The 23,148-nt window shown below is 36.6% G+C and overlaps 2 protein-coding genes across 3 annotated transcripts; one reads left to right on the forward strand and one right to left on the reverse strand.

The window, feature by feature from the left end:
• Positions 1–9,633: 9,633 nt before the first annotated feature.
• LOC137836868 (uncharacterized) lies at positions 9,634–10,895 on the reverse strand. Its single transcript, XM_068645641.2, has one exon. It carries the CDS (start codon positions 10,346–10,348, stop codon positions 9,842–9,844), a length of 507 nt encoding a protein of 168 aa, XP_068501742.1. The 5' UTR covers positions 10,349–10,895; the 3' UTR covers positions 9,634–9,841.
• Positions 10,896–17,276: 6,381 nt separating this feature from the next.
• Positions 17,277–22,355, forward strand: LOC137836870 (serine/threonine-protein kinase PBL36). 2 transcript variants are annotated; one of them, XM_068645642.2, is made up of 6 exons: positions 17,277–18,215; positions 18,956–19,326; positions 19,428–19,563; positions 20,138–20,274; positions 20,359–20,482; positions 21,304–22,355. In XM_068645642.2, exons 1-6 carry the CDS (start codon positions 18,026–18,028, stop codon positions 21,810–21,812), a joined length of 1,467 nt encoding a protein of 488 aa, XP_068501743.2. In that variant the 5' UTR covers positions 17,277–18,025; the 3' UTR covers positions 21,813–22,355. The 2 variants fall into 2 exon arrangements, 1 of the variants encoding a protein (XP_068501743.2); XR_016520402.1 differs by having other exon boundaries at positions 17,350–18,215; positions 20,138–20,278.
• Positions 22,356–23,148: the final 793 nt, after the last annotated feature.

Raw genomic sequence — 23,148 nt, forward strand, 5'->3', positions numbered from 1 at the left:
TAGTAAGTGAATCAAAACGTACCTTTCTCTGGCTTGAGCACTGTATTTATAGGATTGCTAAATGGGCTTTCTACCTCTTGGGCTCAGGGTGGTTATGGATAGGTTTTACCAATCGTGCTCCGGAATACCCGGGGGAAAATATCTTCTTCACACGTGTATTCCTTATTTTTCGGAGTATCTTAACTACCTTAGTCTTGTTGCGCCCTCACATTTATTATGAGTTCGGTCGGCCGGTCGGTACATCTGTTCGTCCGGTGCCTGCCGGTACACTTGCCCCCCAGGCTCGAGGTGAACAAAGGCCGAAGAGTCGTAATGGTTGTTCTTTCGAGGTGTCAGGCATTAAATGTAACGGTATGATGGGACATTTGCTTTTGGTCGAAGACGGCGGAGATGAATCCGGCGGTGTGGATTAAATGACGTTTCGAATTCCGGCTGATATGGGTCGTAGGATGAGAGGGAATCTAACGGATGGGGGTGAGAGGGAAATGCTATAAATAGCGTTCCCAGTTGCAAAGAGATCACGTTTCGTTGAGTTCGGCATCCGAGTTGCTCTGATTGCAGCGTCTACATTGCGAGTTATTGCGCCGTACGAACCATAGTTGCTGACCGAGGTGTTAATTTGTGAACGAAAGGTTAGTTATGTCGCAACTTTCTTCAAATAGGGTAGGGAGTAGAGAGTCGGGTGAGAGTGGGGAGTCATCGTCCGGAAGTGACGAAAGTACGAGTGGATCTGTGGGTCCGAGCTATGACTGGGTAGATATGAGTGTTAGGAACACACCCGCTGTTTTTAAGAAACCGGACGACCTTGACAAAGTGATAGCTAGGGCCCCCGTAGTGCGGTCGGGTTTACCTTCAGATATTCTCATTGCTGAAATATGTGGGTACACCGACCGTGTCTGCCATGGAAGGGAGAATGCTCCGGTAGATTTCTTTTATGTTTATAGTACGTTATTCGTTGATTTGAAAGTAACGTTGTCGTTCGATGAGTTCACAATGGATGTGCTACGGTTTCTCAACATAGCACCAACCCAACTTCATCCGAACGCGTGGGCGTGCATGCAGGCCTTCCGAATGGTGTGTCAACTTTTTGACTTGACGCCCAGAGCGGGAGTGTTTTTATTTTATTATAACACACATTCGTCCAACCCTGTAAGTTGGGTGTCATTGACCAGCCGTCCGGGAAGTGTGCGGTTTGCGGCCTTCACCACGTCCTACAAGAATTTCAAGGAACGATATTTCAAGATATTCGTAGAGCCGGACGGCCTAGAGTACTTTTATAATGATGGTATTACTAAGTTTCCATTCCATTGGACTCAGGATCCGACTGTGCTTAACGCGAGTTCTCGTATGGCTCTGTCGGATTTGGATAAGGCCGTCATGGTGGTATTTGACCAACTCCCTCACAAGTTACCTGCGAGGGAGATAATTTCATTATATGCGTCGTCCAACCCCTGGGCGGATTTTATTGGTATGTAATTGTAAATTCGGTTTTACTGAATAACTTCATTAATAGTGTTTAATTCCTGTGTTTTGCAGAAATCATGAGTCGTGCGGACGCTTCTATCGGTACGGCCGGGCCATCGGCAGCTGTGCCGACCACAACGGTTACTGCGGCGGGTGCTTCGGCTGCTGCAAAGAAAAGGGTTCGGCCTCCGAAGGGAAGTCGTGAGGGCCGAGCTGGGTCATCCCGTACGGCTTCGGAGCCAACGGTGTTGGCGGTCGGCCTAGATATAGCAGCTCACTTGCAGGCGGAGCTGACTGCCGAAGAGAGTGAGGTTTTTGCCACCATCCCAACAACTAAATTGATGGTGGAAACATTAGAGTTGCAAAGTAGGGCGCTCATGGCAAGCCGGACGGTGGTTGAAGAGCTAGAGAGAGTGACGACCGTTACCATTCCTCGGTTAAAGAAGGATGTGACCGAGGCCACTCAAGCTGCTAAGATGTGACCGAGAAGGTAGAGGGGTTGAAGGTTCAATTGGAGGAGAAGCAGACAGCCTTAAAAGCGCAAGAGGAACTTACAAAGAACCTTGAGGCGCAACTGAAACAAGGAGCCGACCGGGAGGAGGCATTAAAGACGGAAGTGGCTAAGTGTCAGGACTTTATGCTTCGCATTAGCGAAGAATACTTCCGGCTAGGCATCCAACAAGTGGCTTGTCTGCACGGTACGCCCCTGGAGGACGACCGGTATGATATTGAGAAGTTAGTGGTGGATGGAAAGCTTGTGCCGACCAACCTTGGTTGTATGCTGTAGATTTTTATTTTGGATGCCGAACGGGGTGTAGTTGATTCTGTTAGTAACAATGCGAAGCCGAACAGTAATACATAATTGCGATTTCGTTAAAGTTCATTCTGATGCTGAACTCGGCATAAATGAGTCGGATGCCGAACGAGGCATAAATAAATTAATTTTGACGCCGAGCGTGGCATAGATAATTGAATAATTCTGATGTCGAACGTGGCATAAATAATTTCGATTGTTAAAGTAATAAGTCTGATGCCGAACGAGGCATATATAAATCCGATAAATTTTGATGCCGAACGAGGCATAAATAATTCCGATTACGTTAAAGTAATAATTCTGATGCCGAACGAGGCATATATAAATCCGATTAATTCTGATGCCGAACGAGGCATAAATAATTCCGATTACGTTAAAGTAATAATTCTGATGCCGAACGAGGCATATATAATTCTGTTAAAAGTAATAATTCTGATGCCGAACGAGGCATATATAATTCTGATTTCGTTAAATACCTATGACACCAAACGAGATATGAATTGAGTAAAGGACTAGGAGATTTGGATTTTAATTTAGTGCCTCGTTAAAACCTTCCCGGTCGTAAACCCTCCTTAGGGAAAAACCGACCGAGCGAGGAAAGAGTGCACTTTTATTATTAAAGTTCAACTGTAATAAAATTTGAGATGTGTGGCATTCCACGTTCTCGGTATTTCCTTCCCAGATAAATATTCTAAATAATAGGCTCCACCGGCTGCCGTATCTGCTATGCGGAAAGGTCCTTCCCAATTGCTGGAGAACTTGCCTCCTTCCTTCCGTGCGCTGCTCCGCATTCGCCATACTAAGTCGCCTTTGTGGAACAATCTTCGTTTAACTTTAGAGTTGTATCGTCTGGCCGCCCGAATTTTGCATGCTTCTTCTCTAATTCTACACTTGTCCCGGAGTTCGTTGATGAGATCGAGACCGATCGAGAGGCTTTCCTTGTTTAGATCAAGATCAAGGGTTTGTCGGCGGAGAGAGGGTTCGCCAATCTCGACGGGGATCATAGCTTCGATGCCATACGTTAGGCTGTACGGCGTTTCTTGTGTAGTCGTCTGAGGAGTACAGCGATATGCCCATAAGACTTCTAAGAGTTCTTCAGTCCAGTTGCCCTTTGCTGGGCCGAGACGTTTCTTCAGTTCGTTCAAAATAACTTTGTTTGCAGCTTCTGCCTGTCCGTTTGTTTGCGGATGTTCGACTGAACTAGCGATGTGTTTGATGTGGAGCTTCTCGTAAAATTCAGCTAACGTTCGGTCGGTGAATTGTCGACCGTTATCGGTGATGATGATTTGTGGAAGCCCGAAGCGGCAAACGATATTTTTCCATACGAAATTTTGAACATTGCGGGCGGTGATTGCAGTCAGGGGCTCGGCTTCGATCCACTTGGTGAAGTAATCAATGCCGACTAGTAAGAATTTACACTGGCCTTTACCGGGGGCGAAAGGACCAATGATGTCCATACCCCATTGGACGAACGGCCAAGGTGATAACATAAAATGGAGTTCCTCAGGCGTTTGATGGGACAAAGTGCCAAACTCTTGGCATTTAAGACATTTTTGGACGAAATTGGTGCAGTCACCCTGGACGGTCGGCCAGTAGTATCCGGCCCGGAATACTTTGGCAGCCATTGTCCGTGCGCCGGAGTGAGTTCCGCAAATTCCTTCGTGCAACTCTTGGATGACATAGGAAGCTTGGTCTGGTGTCAAACATTTAAGGAGTGGTTGGGTATAACCTCGGCGATAAAGGTCGTCGCCGATTAAGACAAAACGAGCGGCCTGCAGCTTCATGGTTTTTTCGCCGAGAGGACTACATGTGTCGTCGAGTAAATATTGCTTGATTGGGGTAATCCAAGTAGATTCCGTGTCGGTCGTCAGGCATTCCTGTAGGTCGATGCTTGGGCGTGCAAGCGTAACATGGATGACCGACCGATGCATTCCTTTACACTTCGTGGTTGCTAACCGGGACAAGGCGTCCACGCGGGTATTGTGATCGCGTCGAACGTGCTGCATAGAAATTTCAGAAAAGGTGCTCATCGACTGTTTGACTAAGTGATAGTATCGTTGTAAAAAGCTTTCTCGGACTTCATATTCGTCGTTAAGCTGACCGATGACAAGCCGGGAATCACTTTTGCAAATTAACTTAGTGATTTCTAATTCTTGAGCGAGACGTAGACCGGCTAATATGGCTTCATATTCGGCCTGATTGTTTGAAGCTTTGAAGTCGAATTTGAGGGCTTGCTCAATGACAATCTCGCCGGGGCCTTCCAAAACAACTCCAGCGCCACACGACCTCTCGTTGGAGGAGCCGTCAACATATAAGATCCATGATGAATGTTCGGTCTCGGCTGAAGAAGTAGTGAGTTCAGCTGCGAAGTCGGCGAGAGCTTGCGACTTGATCGCTCCGCGTGGTTGGTACTGAATATGGAATTCGGATAGTTCGATCGTCCAACCGATCATTCGTCCGGCTAAATCTGGCTTAGTGAGGATCTTTACAATAGGGTAATTTGTCCGAACAATAATCCGATGATTCTGAAAATACATACGCATTCGTCGGGCGGTAATGATGAGGGCCATGGCTACCTTTTCGATCGTCTGGTATCGGATTTCGGCGCCATGAAGGGCGCGGCTGACGAAGTAAACCGGCCGTTCTTCAAAATTAATTTCTTGCACTAAGACTGAGCTGACGGCTTCGTGTGAAACGGCGAGGTAGACTATGATGGGTTCTCGTGCGTCCGGTTTCTGGATGACCGGCGGGGTTGATAAAAAAGTTTTCAAATCGAGGAAAATTTCCTCACATTCGGTCGACCACTCGAAGCGGGATGCTTTTTTCAGTAGTCGGACGATGGGCCTCGTTCGTTCGGCGAGTTTAGGAACAAATCTGGATAGTGCGGTAAGTCGGCCGATAAGTCTCTGAATTTCCTGAATGGAGTTGGGACTTCGCATTTCGGAGATAGCTCTGCACTTCTCGGGGTTAGCTTTTATGCCTCTATGAGTTAGCATAAAACCTAAGAACTTCCCCCCCTCGACGCCGAACGCACACTTGTCCGGATTGAGTCGCATCTGGTGTTGGCGGAGGGTCTGAAAAACTTCTTTTAGGTCGACAATATGTTGTTTGCATGAGTCGGACTTGACGACGATGTCATCGACATAGACTTCAACATTCCTACCAATCATGTCGTGGAATACGTGGTCCATTAGTCTTTGATAAGTGGCTCCGGCATTTTTGAGTCCGAAGGGCATCACTTCATAGTAGAAATTGCCGGAATCAGTCATGAAGGCCGTCTTCTTTCGGTCGGCCGGGTGCATTTGGATTTGATTATAGCCAGAGTAGGCATCAAGGAAGCTGAGGATGTGATGCCCGGCTGCACCGTCAACGAGACGATCAACGGTAGGCAGAGGATACGAGTCTTTTGGGCAAGCTTTATTGAGGTCTGTGTAGTCAACACACATACGCCATTTTCCGTTCGCTTTCTTCACCATAACCACGTTGGCTAGCCATGTGGTGTAATGGGCCTTCCGAATGAATCCAGCCTGTAACAATTTGTCGGCTTCCTCACGTGCGGCTTGACGTCGTTCCTCGCCTAGATGTCTTTTCTTTTGAGCTATTGGCTTAGCTTCTCTATACAGTGATAATCGGTGAGTGATAACCTGTGGGTCTACGCCAGGCATATCAGCGACCGTCCAGGCGAAAAGATCGGAATTTTTAACAAGTGTCGTCCCGATGGCTATTCGGTCGTCCGGTTTCAGCGAAGTACCGATGTGCGTAGTGTGGCGATCATCGCGAAGCGGGAATGGATGCAAGTCTTCTCCTGCTTCCATACGGGGATCGTCCATGCGAGGGTCGAGGTCAACAAGGGCTATCATCTGACGACGGGACATGTATCGTCCGGAACGCCGTGTGGGGGAACGTCCTCGTTTTTGCGGGACTCGGTCGTCCGGATTGGTTGTATAGAGTCGTCGAGTTGGCTCACTTTTCAAACTTGCGACATAGCATTCCCTAGCGGTTTTTTGATCGACATGGATGGTTGCAATGTCGTTAGTGGCCGAAGGGAATTTCATGGCTAAGTGTGGGGTGGAGACAATGGCTTTTAATCTGTTGATAGACGGCCGGCCGAGCAGGATGTTGTAAGAAGTCTGGGCGTTAACCAGCAGATATCGTACGTTTATTGTTTTGTGGAGACCATCTTCCTCACCGAAGGTTGTATACAAGTCTATATACCCCTTAGTGTCGACCCGTTCACCTGAGAACCCTACAATTTGTTCGTTATAGGGTTGAATTTCTGATTCTGGAATGCGCATTTTTTTGAAGATTTCCCAGTATAATATGTCGACTGAGCTACCTTGGTCGACCAAGGTCTTGGCAATTGCGAACTTGTCAATTTCGACAGTGATTACCATAGGGTCGTCCTGGGCTGGATCTATAGCTGTAAAGTCGTCGTCAGTGAAGGTGATCGGAGGTATGTGTGGACGCCTCCTTGTGGTAGCATGAGCGGACTGGATGTCTCGGAGATGTTTCTTTCGGGCGGAATTTGAGCACCCGCCACCGGCAAAGCCTCCAGCTATATAATTAGCTTCGTGGTTCGGTTCGCCCAAATTAACGGGTCCAGCAATCATGTTGATGACTTCGCGGACTCGTTGGCGAGGGCGGGTGTTTCGGTCGGGACTTATGCTGCGGGCGCGTGTACGCCGAACGGGGCTTTCACTGCGTTTCCGCGAAGCCTGGTTATGTTCGGTTCGGCGTTTATAATCGTTACGGTAAGACCGGTCGGCACCACGAGATGTACGGTCGGTACTCCGTGGTGGGGATCTTGAATTTCTTGCCCTCTTAACGAACTGTCTCAAATGACCAGCCTGAATGAGCTCTTCGATTTTGTCCTTCAACGCCTGACATCCTTCGGTCGTATGGCCGAAGTTTCGATGGTATTGACAATGCTTAGCGGTGTCTGCATTCGGTGGCGTTTGATATTGCTTCAATATCGGAATTAAGTCTGTTTGTAGTGCTTCATCTAGGGCTCGTCCCCTCGGCACAGTTAAGGGGGTATAACTGTTAAACCTGGGCATTCGGCCTCCTCTGCTCCGGTCGGATCTTGGAGTGATTCGGGCGGTGTGTTCGGTCTCGACTTCTCTTTCTTTGTTCGGGGTTTGATCTTTGAGGACTCCAGATCCGACGGTTTTGAACCGTTGGTGGTAATCGATGTGTTCTTCGATTTGCATGAATTTGGTTGCTCGAGCTCGAAGGTCTTCCATGTCTTGAGGCGGTTTCTTGATGAGACTTTCAGTAAAACGGCTCGGCCGGATGGCCGAGACCAAATGGTGCAATGCAACTTCCTGCTTGAGTCCTCGGATGTGCATGCATGCTTTGTTGAACCTATCTAAAAAGGTTCTGAGAGATTCACCTTTTTCTTGTTGTACCGCTAGGAGAGACATGGAGGACATGTGATGCGGTCGGCTGGTGGCATACTAAGTAGAGAATTTTACGGCTAAGACGTCGAAGTCGTCAATGGAATTCGGAGACAGCTCTGTAAACCAAGTAAGAGGTTCTCCCTGGAGCGACGTGGGGAATACTTTACACCACACATTATTATCTGTGGTATACAAAGTCATTTGCGTCTTGTAGACATTTAAATGCTCGTCCGGGTCGGTCGAGCCGTCATAGAGTTTAATAGCGAGACCTCTCCATTTGTCAGGAAGTGGAGTGGTGATAATTTCGTCTGTAAAAGGATGACCCCTTTTACTTGACTTTCTTTCGACTATTTCAGCTCTGGAAGCAGGATTGGTATTGGCAGGTGTAGGTATGCGAGAGGCGGTTCGGTCGGCCATATGGGATTGGCCTTCTCGTTCGGGATTATCGACCTGTTGTTGGAGTCGTGCATTCTGCTCTCTTAATAAGGCGATTTCTTCTTCTTGGCGGCGTCTATCTTCTTCATGTTGGCGATGGTCTTCCATCCCCTTTTGTCGCAGTTCCTCCATCTGAGCTTGGAGGGTTTGAATTATAGTCATCTGTTCTGCCATAGCGTCGGTTTTGTTTCTTGTCGCAACCATTATAGCTTCAAAAATTGAAGATTTGCCTCGACCCCACGGTGGGCGCCAATTGTACCTGAGTGGAGAGATGGGGCCCAGGCACGGTCGGTTGATGTAGTGTAGTTGCTGATGTGTCGGTCTTCTTCTCTTTCGGTCGGTCGCTCCTTCTTGGTGTCTCCTTCGGTCGGGCGGGGGAGGGTACCTGCGAAGGCACTCCGACGCTCAAGTAAGTATGAGATCCTAAGTGAGGTTTAGTAAGTGAATCAAAACGTACCTTTCTCTGGCTTGAGCACTGTATTTATAGGATTGCTAAATGGGCTTTCTACCTCTTGGGCTCAGGGTGGTTATGGATAGGTTTTACCAATCGTGCTCCGGAATACCCGGGGGAAAATATCTTCTTCACACGCGTATTCCTTATTTTTCGAAGTATCTTAACTACCTTAGTCTTGTTGCGCCCTCACATTTATTATGAGTTCGGTCGGCCGGTCGGTACATCTGTTCGTCCGGTGCCTGCCGGTACAAATATAGTTAATAAAACATTTAACTCTTTTTAGTTTGAAATGCTTAAAAACAATATCTTCGAAGAAAGGAAAAAAGTAGTGAATGGTTAATGTTTATAAAACAATCATTTTAGTGTTTTTGATAAAAAAAAGTTTGAGTCTTTAGTAAAACAGTTAAAAAAAAAAGATTTAGGTAGAAAATAGTAAAGAAATAAGTAATAGACATTATATGAATATCTGAAATGCAGGGTTTACATTTGTAGTGTCTTATGAAAAAAGAATTTGAGAAACCTACTTAGTGTCTTATAAAAAAAGAAATTAATAAACTTACTTATTTGAGAGTGGAAGAAACTGAGTGAGTGAGGGGAAGTTGACAAAAGAAAGCGTTGGACGAAAAGTCACTTGTCTTAATTCAACCAAGGGACCAAACTTCATGTGTTTGATGACGACAACTATAAACCAATACAAAAACTATATACAAAAACGCAATGCATGTAAAGAAAATGAAACAATTGGAACAAAACTAGAAAAAAAATGAGGATGAGAGAGTACGCATGTATCTACAGAGAAGAGAAAACGAAAAAAAGAAGTGAGAATGTTGTGTCTCAAAAGGATATGAGAGAAAGAAATGAGGTTTCAGATACATTAATAATGTAATGGATCACGACAGACAACTAAGAGAGAGGTGAGAAATTTTTTATAGAAAAAATTGAAAAAATTTTGATAAAAAGGAGAGTGAAAAATTATTAAGAAAATTATGTTTGGTTATCAGATTATAGAATTAAAAAAATAGAGTAAATACAAAAAAATAAAATGTAAGGAATATCTAAGATAACAATAAAATAATAAAAAGACTTTTATTATATTTTTTTTAAAATAATAAAATATTGATAAAGAATAAAATAAAAAAAATAAATGTGTACACAAAAAATAATCTCTATCTATATAGGAATATAGCTATAGATACAAGAACCAAATACAGTTTGTTTTGGTTATAAAGAAAGACATTTAAAACAGAGACATTGCTTCATTCTCTAGTACCATTATCATACTTCATCCACAACCTTAGCTTCTGTCAATGGTTTACACTCACAACGATCATCATTCTTGCAAGCACTGCCACCACTCTTCTCACTCTCCCAAATGAAGTACACATAGAACAGAAACGAGTTGCCACTGATCACAAGGCAGAAGAAAAACATAGACTCAAGAAAGCTCAGAAAAGTTGAAAACTTGCACGCAAACCCCAACATGATGGAACTGATCAAGACCCATATCACGATTTTAATGTTGTGAGAAGATGGCGAAGATGGGGGAAGAGAGTGGTACAAGCGGAAGCAATAGTCCAAGAAGAAGGATCCCAAGTAGACGAAAGCCACGAATACGATGGTGGCTGTGTCGTTGTTGCTGTGTGCGTTGTAGATCGTGACCACGCTGCTGATCGTCATGTTCATGAATCCGAACAAGTGTAACACGCTTTTAAGCCTCTGGGGTGCTTCATCGGATGAACAAGTTGCGAGAGGAAGAAGGTGAAGTGATGATGAAGCACTCATGGTGGTTGTGTTTGGAGAATAAAACAGGCTCAATTTTGACAGCAATATCAAGATTTTGATAGTGTATGTTGCTGGAATTTTGACTGTGATGTCAAGATTTTTGAAGTGTCTGCAACAACAGTTTCAACTGTAGTATGCAGATTTTTTTAGATGCTGATAACTACAATCTCTACAACAGTGTCAACATTTTGTAGTGTTTGTAACTGTAATCTGGATTACAGTGCCAAGATTTTTGCAGTGACTATAATTTTGATTACAATGTCAAAGTTTTTGTAGTGTCTGTGATTCCAATCTTGAATGTGTATGTGACTGCAAATTTCACTGGAGTGACAAAGTTTTGGGGAGAATTTTGACAGTAGAATGAAGGTTTTAGAAGAATTTGTGAGGATAATGTGACTACAATTGTGATGGTAACAAAAAAAATGGGACAAAACTGCAAGTGCAAGAACAATTTGGAACAGTGTTGTGAGATGAGGGAAATGGGTTGATGATGGTGGAAATGAATTCACTTAAATTTAGGGTGCAAAGAGGATTTTCGTGGAAATTGAGGTGAAGATTGAGATGTTTCCATTGTGTTTCTTGGAATCATTGAAAACATGTTCTGAGAAATTATCAAAACTTTTGTAATTGACAATGCGAAGAAGGAAGTTGCTTGGAAGTTTCGGAGGTCCCACATCGAGGAGAAGTACTGTTAGTGTATTTTTCTGGGTAGGTTAGTTTGAATCAGACAAATAAAGGAATCTAGTATCAGACTCATAAAAAAGTGTTGAAATTTTTAGGTATTTTCACAATTTGTATCAAATTAATTTTGATAAAAATAAGTTGATTCACATAAACTGATTCTCCTGCTATATAATAAAAATGTAAAATTTGTTTTGAAAGATAGAAGAAAAAAAATGCATGTTTTTATTTAAAAGATTAAACATAATAGTGTTGTTAAAAATCATATAAATAATAAATTATAGGATAAAACTTCTTTTGTTCTCGAAATCAAACTAAATCATTTTCATAATACTCCAACTTAATTCATTTTTCAACAAGTTTTTAAATTAGATATTTTGCATTCAAATTGAGCTATTCACATATATTTTAATCTTTAACTTAACATTTATATTACGTCAACTTTATACATTATAAGCAACTTAGACACTAAGTTAAGCTTTTTCAGATGAAGATCATGTCTTGAATTTAGTTTTTATCATCAAACTTCATTTTTCAATTGATTAGTGATAGATATTTAAAAATTTAAGTTCTTAATAATGCACTGTTTGGTTTATTTTGTTTTTTTTTACCAAACTTGTTTAAGAATAACTTTTATTATATATATTTATTTCTAAATTCATCAGATAAGAGTTGTATACTATGTAACATAGACACAGACATGGACATGGAGATATGTATAATATCTAAAATGTAGGACACAGATACACGAATTTATGTATTATATAATTATGAATTATATAAATTGACAATAAAGATTTATGTGCACTAAGTATGTTTCAGTTTTTTTTTTTAAAAAAAATATTTTTCATGACTGGTTCAAAAAAATTTGTTCCTTATTTTTATAATCATGATAAAACTTTATACAATAAGTTTGAGTTTTTAGAAAATTAATGTATTTATCCTTTTTAAAATTGTGTTAGATCCGTGCTATAATTGTCAGAAATCTAACAAATATTTTTTTAATTGTACACTTCACCGATACGTGTCCTACAAGTGTCATACAAATATCGGTGTCTGATACTTGTGTCTGACACGAACACGTTATTTAAGAAAAGTGTTTGAAATTCATAGGTTATATACAACTTCAAGAACTGTGAAACTGACATTTTCCAGGAAACAAAGACAAACATTCCATTTTAGGATTCATGAGAACCCATTTGACGTATACAAACAAGCAAAAACTAGTATTGTGTTAAGTTTTACTAAACTTGCATTGCATTTCCCTATAACCCAAAGGACTATTAATTTTGGCCAAATTTCTTGCGTCCTTCTTAAAATATTAATTAAAACATATTATTTATCTACCTAAATTATATTATATTAAGTTTGGAGACTTGTGTACCTATTTGTATCCAAAGTACTTGATTAATTATCTCATAAATAAATTATTATCTTATAATTAGTTATTATCTTATACATTTAAATAATTAATTATTCCGTTACCAAAGATAAAACTCAACGAGACAATTTATCATCTCTAATATATATTTAAGAGTTACATTATCACCAAAAGATAGAGTTTCGCGTGTTACTTACTATCTTTAATATTTTATTCATTTATAGCAATTTAGTATAATCTAATATAATAAAAGATATTATATAATTAACTAACATAAAGTTTATATAATACTTTACACACCATAAGGAGATTTATTTTTCTTTTACTAAAAAAACTATATTTCTAATCACGTTACTTTTATCTTTTATTTTTTATTTTTTTAAGAATTTCTTTATTAGAAATAAAATGTCTTTTAAGTAATAAAAAAAAGTACTCTTGTCTAAGCATGTTCTTCATCCCCTTCTCCTTACATGTGATACACCCATATTCTCTCCTCAAATACTATGTGCATATATATACACTTCTTAAAGAGAAAATAAGAGAAAAAAAGTTTATCCCTAAGTTAAATTTTAGCTTATACACAAATTAAAATAAAGATATAAGGAAATTATATGAGAGAACTTCTTCAATTAACTAATGATATCTGTTATGAGTGGTCCGATAATGGTCCGATAGCAGGTGGCCTGATAAACCCAACAAATTCTCGCTAAGATGGGGTCGAAAATGGCTATGATACATGTTAAGAAGTGAACTTTAAGCTTAACTCAACCTCATAAAACCGGCTTATAAGGTGAGGTTTGCACTCACTTATATACAATGAAATGTCCTCATCTCTAATCGATATGAGATCTCTAACATTATTTTCTCCTAAAAATATTTTTAAAAACTTTTTCAAGCAAAACCCATTTATCAACCAAAACCAATTCTTTCAACCTTGTTGCAAATGCCTCAAGGGTGGTAGTTTTTAGGAGATTGTAACTTGAAGTGTGTTTAATTAATGGTTATACATTAATAGTGTGTCATAATGAAAACATTTTTATACATTAATAGTGTGTTACGTATAGAGGGTGCAGCCTCTAACATAACCAAAACATGCTTATTTTGCGTATATTATAATACTATAAAAATGAATTTCTATAAGAAATATTTTAAGGAGAAAATAACAAACAAATTATAACATGAAGACAGTGAAAAGTTGGGTGGAAATAGCAGAGCCCTAACTAGTAGGGCAATTGGGCCAAGTTAGGCTAGTGAGGAAAATTATTATTTGTATTAGAAGACATTATGAATGGGACAGTTTCTTTTTGTACTTTCAAAGTTTCTTTATGCAACTCCATTAGAAATTATGAAAAACTTTAAAATATTTATGTTTTAAATTTTTGAATTTCAAGATTACACAATCTAATTTTTCTTTTAAATTTGAAAATACATTATAGATGGCATAATCCAAAAATATATTTTAGATATAAAATATATTTTTAAATTTTTGAATTATGTAATTTGGAAATATATTTTGAATTACAACATTTTCAGATTTTTCATGCATTTTCAAATTTTATAATATGAAAATGTATTTTTCAATCTACAATAATTTTTTTATTTTTCAATTACATAATTTACCATATATTTTTATATGTTTAGATTACGTAATTCATAATGTTTTTTTGAATTATATAATATAAAATAATATAGACTGCATTTTCAAATTATATAATTTAAAAATATATATATATCTAATTGTATAACTTCAAATGTATTTTCAAATTTATTATATTTTTTTATTTTCATTTCATAATAAATTTTCTCATTGTATAGTCTATATTAGGTTTCCAACTAAAGAATAATTTGTACTTTTTCCACATATATACAAGAAAAAGAAAAAGGTGTCTAGGTGGTAAAAGAAATATCCTATAAATAGATATTTGACGGACCTAAGTCTTTGGACTTTTAATGTGGTCCACTACAAGCCAATTAACAGACAACAACAATAAGAGGATAAATTTAAACAAATAAATAATACTGATAATTAAATAAATAAAAAAACATCACGTGATTCTTGAAGTGTGGTTAATATTTATTTTATTTTATTAGAATATTAAAACTTGATTTTTTTATTATTTTTTTTATATTTTTATATTTCAAAAAGTAATATAAATGATTATAACCAGACAAATAGATTTTTTAAAAATTAAAAAAAGATTGAAAAGTGGTGTGTCAGTCCGTCCTATGACGGGACGAGTTACTATTTTCAACATGTACAACCTTTACGAGTCAGCTCATTTCATCCTTTTTGTGACGAATCAGTAAAGATTGAAACAAAATAAGTCGAACTAACCTGTTTATGTATAAAAAATAAGTCAATAAAATAGTCTTTTATTAAAATGTAGACTAATAGAAAGAAATAAATAAATTTTGAAATGTAAAACTAGAATTCTTGTATAAAGAAAAATGGATTGAAGGAAAAAGATGAGTAGTGGGGGCAGAAAGAGAGTGAAGGAAAGCTTTGAAAGGGATAAACAGTGAGAATGATTGATTCCATTGTCTCTTATTGAATTAAAATATCATCTCTCAAAACTTTCCATAAAGTTGGCCTGCAACAATGAGTGCAAAATGAATAATGAACACTAATACATATAATGAAACACAACAAATAAATGTAGCTAACGTGTTTAAATTTGATGGGTTATAGTGTTAGTGCTCCTAATAACTCTTCAATTACATTGACCAAAACAATTATACAAAAAACAAATGTGGTGCACCAACATATCCTACCAAACCATATATGCATATTCATTCTTCATCATAAACACAATATTCTATAAGGTTATCATCTTATAAATTTAATTCAATAAATGGGATCCTTGTGAGTTAATGAATCCTAAAATAATCTAAAATGGTTGATAGATAAAAAATAAATAAAAAATTATAATTTAGAAAATGTTTTGCTAAATGCTTATTCAACTTAGATAAATATATTTTGCAGAGAAAAAGTAATGAACTTGGGTACAATCTTTTCATGACAATGAATTAAAATCAATCTTTTGGAATAAGAAATTTTATAAAATAATTTTTTTTATCCATAATTTGAAATATTTAAATGAATATAAAGTTTTGTAGAAAATTGAAATTTATAACAAAATAATTGGTTAAAGTTAAATAATTTCAAATTTTATCTAAAGAAAGTTAAGAGTTTTTTATTTATTTATTTATTTAACTTGATATCACATCTTTGACTGTTCTTAATGAGGTTTTTCTATCAGGTTGAAGTTAATACTATTTAGATTATTTATTTTGTTAATACATGTAACTTTTCAACTCTCATACTTTCCCATTTTATTTGGACTGAAGGCTGAGAATACAAAAACAGAAGATAAAAAAATTACTCTATTAAAAATCTGAACTTATAAAAACATTGATAAATATAAGAAGTTTCAACAATATAAGAAGTTTCAACATTAACAGAGAAATTATTTTTCACTTGATATTCTTGATATTACTTTTCTAGCAATTTAGCCAAAAAGACCAAAGATATTCCAAGGTCAACATTAAGAGTTTTCTTAATAAATATTTGAGAAATTATTTTTTGGTTGATGTTAAGTAGAACTATTTTCGTTGAATGTTAGTTAGGATGAAATTTATAACCAGCATTGCAATTGTTAGTTGCCAAAAATAAAAAGTGATATTAACTAATATTAATAAAAAAACCTTTTGAAATAATTTTAGTAGACTTTAACAGAAAAAAAAATGCCTTGAGCATTAGTTATAATTAAGTAAATTAGTTATAATTTTTTAATTATCAAAAATATTATATTTAGTCAACGTTCTACACAAAGAAAAAATTTAAATTTAAAAAACTTAAATGATCCTATTCAAACAAAACATTTAAAAGATAAAAAATAATGTATTTTAATTGCATTAAATTATGAAATTCTGTACATAAACACATGTTTTTGCTATACATATCGAATAAATTTATCATAAATTCTTACATTTAAAAAAATTAGTTATTGATGTTCAACTTTTTATGGATTTTAACCAAGTTGATAATGATAGAGTTGATATTTCACATGAATATAATTTCAAATTTTACTTTTACTTCTGTGAGTAAGTGATGCATAAAAAGTTCAAATGTGAGATAAACACTTACCTCTTCTAAATCAAAAGCTCTAGATTATATTTACAGTATAGTTTTTTTTTCTTAAAAGCCTAACAACCTATTTTACACTAATAAATCATGAAAAACTTTATATAAAAAATTAAAATATTATTTTTAAAATAAAATAAGACACTTAATAAATTGATTTATAAAATCAGATTTTAATTAGTTATATATTATTAAATATATTTATTTTTAGTTGATATGTTACACCTTAATAATGATAGAACATATTTCAATTTGGTTTACATCAACCTTAATATTGCATTTTAAACAAATGAAATTATATCTTATGAGGCTCAAATATACGTATTGTATATTGGACATCGACACTCGTAAGACATTAGTAAAACATAACTGTAAAAAGGAGAAATATATCAATTTTCTAAAAACTCAAACTTATTGTATAAATTTTTATTATGAATATAAAAAAAAGTAACAAATCCTTCTGAATCAATGAAAAATATCTTTATGCTACAAAAAGAAACTAAAAGATATTTGTGGATATAGATCTTATTATCAATTTATATATATAAAGAAACTAAAAGATATTTGTGCATATAGATCTTATTATCAATTTATATATATAAATTCAGGTTTTCGTGTCCTATTTTTTAGAAAATTATACATATTTCTGGATCCGTTTCTGTGCGTGTCCATGTCTGTGTGTATACAGATTATATCATATATTTGTTAGTATTCAATTTAGAAGAAAGGAGGAAAAACAAAAGAATAATTGGAAGAGCATGTATGAAGCAAAAGAAGAAGGGTAACCTAAGGTTCACCCTTTGCATAATGATTTTCCACAAGGAAAAAACAACGTTATCTGTGGAATAATTTAGTGAGCAAAGTGAAAGTCATATGTTGTAGGTTCCAATTTACCAAGTGGCACTGCTGTGTGCTGTTTTCAAAAAGCAAAAAGAAAAATGCCCCTCACTTTCTCTCTCTTGCCCGCACTGCCCCACTCTCCCACTTTTCACGTTTTCAAGCCTGCCCGACCTGCCCCCTGTGGAAAAACTTTCCCTCTGTCACAAGCACTCTCCCGCTTTCCTCTTCATTCTTCAACACAACACCAACTCCCTCCCTCTCTTTCTTTCTCTCTTCCACTTTGCCTTGGAGTTTGGACTCACTTCACAACTTGGTTTCTGTGTGTGGCTTTGTTTTGTGCTGTGTTCGTCTCACTCATTCATCACTGTTCATGTGTTTCTTCATCCTTCACAACACTTTAATGCCATGATATTGTTCTTTTTCTCTAGCTCCATATTGTTCAATTAGTAGTTTCTAGCTTTGTGTCTAACATTTTTTGAGAGATTAGTCTCTGACTTTTGACCCAGAGATATTTTGAGTTCACCCAAAGGAAAGCTGTTCAATTTTGTCTAGCTTGAAGTTGAAGTGGATTTGTTTTAAAAAAAATTGAGACTTTGGTGCATGGAGAGTTGTTTGTGAGAGTTTTTGGAAGATGGGGTTTGGGAGCAATGCAGTTCAAGCAGGGAGTTTGGATGTGGAAAAGTCAAAGGGCAAGAAGAACAAGGAAGGTGGTGGGAAGGAGAGAAAATGGGGGTTTAGATTTAGCCTCTTTGGGAGTTGCATACCTTCAAGATCAAAAGTTGATAGCACCACCATTAGTGGCACTAGTGCTCCTAATAATGGTAATTTTCTTTCCTCATTAATTTCCTTAGTTTCATGAAAATATGTTCTATTTGTCATTAATTTTAGGTGACCAACTTTAGTTGTGTGTCTTTACTTTTTGGCTTATACGATCTGACCACCAAACACTTTTGTGTTTGAGAGTGTGAATCTGTTTTGAGAAACTAATGAATTCTGAGTTTCTTGCAATAAAACTGATTTGAGTTATTATTGTGCATTTTTGTTGAGAAAGTTGGAGATCTAACTGATTCATTCAGAAATAATTAAAGACTTTCAAAGACAGGTTCTTTTCTGCATTACCTTTGGACCACGGCATTTTTTTTTGTAAGCACTGACTGCACTTGATGTTGGAAAAAGAGTCAAGAAAAGTATTTAGTAAATGATATCTAATTGTTCTGACAATTATATTAAGTATTTCATAACTTCTTATGATGAACACCGATAAACATTATCCATGTACACCACCTCACCTGGTGAGATAAGACTTTGTTATTGTTGTATCCTGAGAATCATTATCCAATGATTGAATCATATAAGAAATTATAAAAGTTGGTCGACTCATGATTTATTTTCTAAATTGAGACGAACTACTTTGCAATGCATTGACCATATGCACTACACTGTTTGATTGTATTTACTATTTTGTTATTATACAATCTAGTGAAACTGCAATGAAGTTGTTTAAAGTCAAGAATGGCATGATCAAATCATGTAATAGTGTCCATTTTGTTCTTATTTTTAGGTGAAAATATCAAGTCAGTGATAACTGAATCAGAGGAAAACAAATCTGTATCTGATAGAATCACAAAGGAAACAGTTGCTCCTCCAGAGTCCTCTACGACAACTACTGATGCAGAAAGTAACCCTTCCACACCAATATTCAGTGAGGAGCTGAAGGTTGCTTCTTGCTTGAGAAAATTCACATTCAATGGACTTAAGGTGGCAACTAGGAATTTTAGACCAGAGAGTCTTCTTGGTGAAGGAGGGTTTGGTTGTGTCTTCAAGGGTTGGATTGAAGAGAATGGAACTGCACCTGTGAAACCAGGTACCGGGCTTACGGTTGCGGTCAAGACCCTCAACCACAATGGACATCAGGGTCACAAAGAATGGCTTGTATGGAACTTATATATCCTTCTCAACTTTTTCATTTTCATTTGTTGTTGTTAGAGTTCATATGATGTTAACATTCTCGATTTGTCTTTGCTTCTACTCAGGCTGAGTTGAATTATCTTGGTGATCTTGTCCATCCAAATCTTGTTAAACTGGTTGGTTTCTGTATTGAAGGTGACCAAAGATTACTGGTTTATGAGTTTATGCCCCGAGGCAGTTTGGAGAATCACCTCTTTAGAAGTACACTACTAACCCTTTTTATTTCTTTGGTAAACCTTTTCTATATCATGTCTTGCTGCTGCTTCTTTTCTGTCTCTGCTGTGTAAAACGTTATAACTGCAGCAAATTTGGATGTCTTGACAGTTGACACGTATATGAAATCAAATTTGGTTGAAAATGAGTGTAATTGTTGCTGATGCTACCACTTATCCAATATAATTTATGAACATTAAGTTAGCCAAAAATAACACTTAATGACCTTATTATAACAAGTATCAATATAGTCTGGAAAACAAGTGACTATAGTTCTAGGGGACTAACCAGCACAGCTTGGTTTAGAATCTAAATAATCAAGAATTCATAAACTTGCTACTGATAATCTTAATTAATCCCTTAATTAGTTTCCAAAACTAATTGTTGGAACCAATAGTTATTTTTAGTTCACAGGCTTTAATGCATATAGAAAACAAAAGCTAAAGTAAAATGGTTCTCTTCTCATAATGGATTTGTTGTTTCTGATAGGGATATGCTTTATAAAAAGTTCCATGTTTATGATTAATTGTTTTTCTGGTAACATCCATTTGTTATGTTGAAGGACCCCTGCCTCTTCCTTGGTCTATCAGAATGAAAATTGCACTTGGTGCTGCAAAGGGTCTTGCTTTTCTCCATCAAGAGGCTCAAAGACCCATAATATATCGTGATTTCAAAACATCTAATATACTATTAGATGCGGTATGTAAGTAAACTAGTCAAGAAAGTACTTATTATTTCATGTTCATCCTCCAACCCAGAAAATAAAAGCAAAAATGTTTATAGGAATACAATGCCAAGCTCTCTGATTTTGGACTTGCCAAAGATGGTCCCGAGGGGGAAAAGACACATGTATCAACAAGAGTTATGGGAACATATGGTTATGCTGCTCCCGAGTATGTGATGACTGGTGAGTTTTGAGCTTTCCTTATTCCTTTTCAAGTGGTAGCATTTCTTAAACTCAATACTTTCATCATGTAACTTAGAATGAAGATAGCTTATGTTATCTAGAATTTGCACTTGCATAATAAAAGCTTTTCTCGTTTTATAAGATCTTGGACCATCATGATTCCTTTGTAGAGAAAACCCTCAGTTTGATCATTCAAAGTTATAGTCATGGACACATTAAATGAAAAGTTCATCTAAGTGTAAAATGTTAAAAAATGATCAAAGTAGCTAAGATCAAACCCTGATGCCATATGAAATTACTGAACTTAGAACATTTTTTTTATGTGAGAGATAAAAGGATAGCTATTATATCAATAGCAATCACAGTCACAATCACAATGGTACAAAATAAAGGATCTGGCACTAAAATCCTTTGCTGATACTGTTATAAAAACATTTGAGCTCAAGAGAAGAAAAAAAAAACAAGTTCATGATTTGATTGAATGAGTAAAAGGGTCAATAACAAACTCGGACATGAAAAGGGTCAATAACAACAGCTTTTTCAGAGTTCATAATTCAGACTGTGTCCTTGAGATAATTGGATATAACTTCAATCCAAACCATCAAGAAGGGTAAAGGGGGAGGGGTAGCCAGTGATCTTTTGAAAGTTTCATATTAAGTTATTGAATTATTTTTTGAAAATGTGTGATCTTTTATCTTAAAATCAAGAAGTAACCATGATAGAATAGAAAGCAAAATAACTATAACTGAAAAATTGATTCCCAATGATTTTATTTATATCTTTTGTTAATAGATGTATACTCACAGTCCCATTCTTATTAGGACATTTGACATCAAAAAGTGATGTCTACAGCTTTGGAGTAGTGCTACTTGAAATGCTCACTGGCCGGAGATCTATTGACAAGAAAAGACCAAATGGGGAACACAATCTGGTGGAGTGGGCAAGACCTGTTCTTGGAGATCGGAGGATGTTCTACCGGATAATTGACCCCCGCCTCGAAGGCCACTTCTCGGTTAAAGGGGTACAAAAAGCTGTGCAGCTTGCTGCTCAATGCCTTAGCCGTGATCCAAAATCCAGACCCTTGATGAGTGATGTTGTTCAAGCTTTAAAGCCTTTACCAAGCCTCAAGGACATGGCTATCTCATCTTATCACTTCCAGATTGCTCGAGTAGACCGAACCATGTCCATGCCGAATCATAAAAACGGCATTAGAACACAGTTAGTATCAGTGCCAAGGAAGGGTCAAGCTGTAAGGACATTGTCTAGTTCAAATGTTCCACATGGTTCTCCATATATTCGATATACCAAGTCTCCAAAACCTATTGGGTAAGAATCACAGTTCACCATATCTTTAGTTTGATGATTCTCTATTCATTCAGTTCCCACAAATTAGCTCATCAGCTGTACATATACAGCAACTGTTGTGTCCTTGAAGAGTTTCTCTGAAACCTGATGGAATCATTAAAGTCTTCTTTGTCATTATATAATCTCAAATAAGTTAAGTGCATGAGACAGTTTCATGTTATGTAGTAATTGTAGGGACTTGTCATACACAGATTTCAAGTGGGGAAACTGTTATTCACTGAAATTGTTTAACTTTTCCACCTTGTCTTGGCTTTCTTCCTTTCAGAATGTGTTTTTTGTAAAGAAAAAAAGTTGTGGTGTTAACTCCTGTTAGCCATAGATTTTTACACTCTCATTGGACAATATACTTTTCAGCGAACACTCACTGATGTAGTCAGATGTTGTACCAGAAACATGTTTGTTTTATTTTGTTGTGTCAGATGTGTTGTTTGTTAAGAAAGAGCATTGCTTGTTTCTATGTACAATGTATTATCAATTCGTATTGCAGTGGTTATTTGTTTTATTTAAAGTTGAGGTGTTCTCACTTGATATTCTGATGCTGTGAATGCAACATTTTAGCTTTGCAATATGCATGCACAGTTCACATATTTAATAGTAGAGAAATATTTGAAAAATATAACAAAATTATGATTTTATGTCTTTTATTATTTATTTATTTAATTTAATTTCTTTAATTTTTAAAGATCAACCATGTGACCACTTTTTGTAGGATAGTGATTTTTGCAAACTAGTGGTTGAACATGTTTGCCTTAGGGTCACAACCTGGTCCCAAGTTCTTGCCCCTTCAAAAATCTTGATGCAATCACTTTCATTAAAGAAAAAGGTGTTTCAAAATATAATTTGTAATTCAGAATGAAAAGGGTGTGCCAAAAATTTTAAATGAAACTGGTATATTATAAATTTATAACTTGTGTTGAACAACTATTTGGTGTACGTGGGGTTAGGATAAACCTATTTTATAATTATTATAAATGAATAAAATATTTTATCATTTTTATTATTTAATGGATAGTGTTAAATGTGTATTCAGGGTTCTATTTTTTTTATTTATGCACTTTTGAGTATATAAGTAATTTAATAAGTTAGTTTAAGAAAACTTATTTAAAAATGTAAAACTTATTTGTTATTTTTTTAAGTAATGAAGTAATCGCATGTTAATTTGTTCTTAATCATGACGAATGCCATAATAGCCTTTTGTGTGTTGTAAAGTCTTGTAGGAGTATTAGTATAAAATAGAATGATTCCAAATTTATTACTATATTGAGTAAAATGTTTGTTTTGCATGAAGAAAATCACATGCA

This window comes from Phaseolus vulgaris, chromosome 4 (assembly GCF_051622355.1).
Source record: "Phaseolus vulgaris cultivar YP4 chromosome 4, ASM5162235v1, whole genome shotgun sequence".
NCBI classification, from domain to species: Eukaryota; Viridiplantae; Streptophyta; class Magnoliopsida; order Fabales; family Fabaceae; genus Phaseolus; species Phaseolus vulgaris.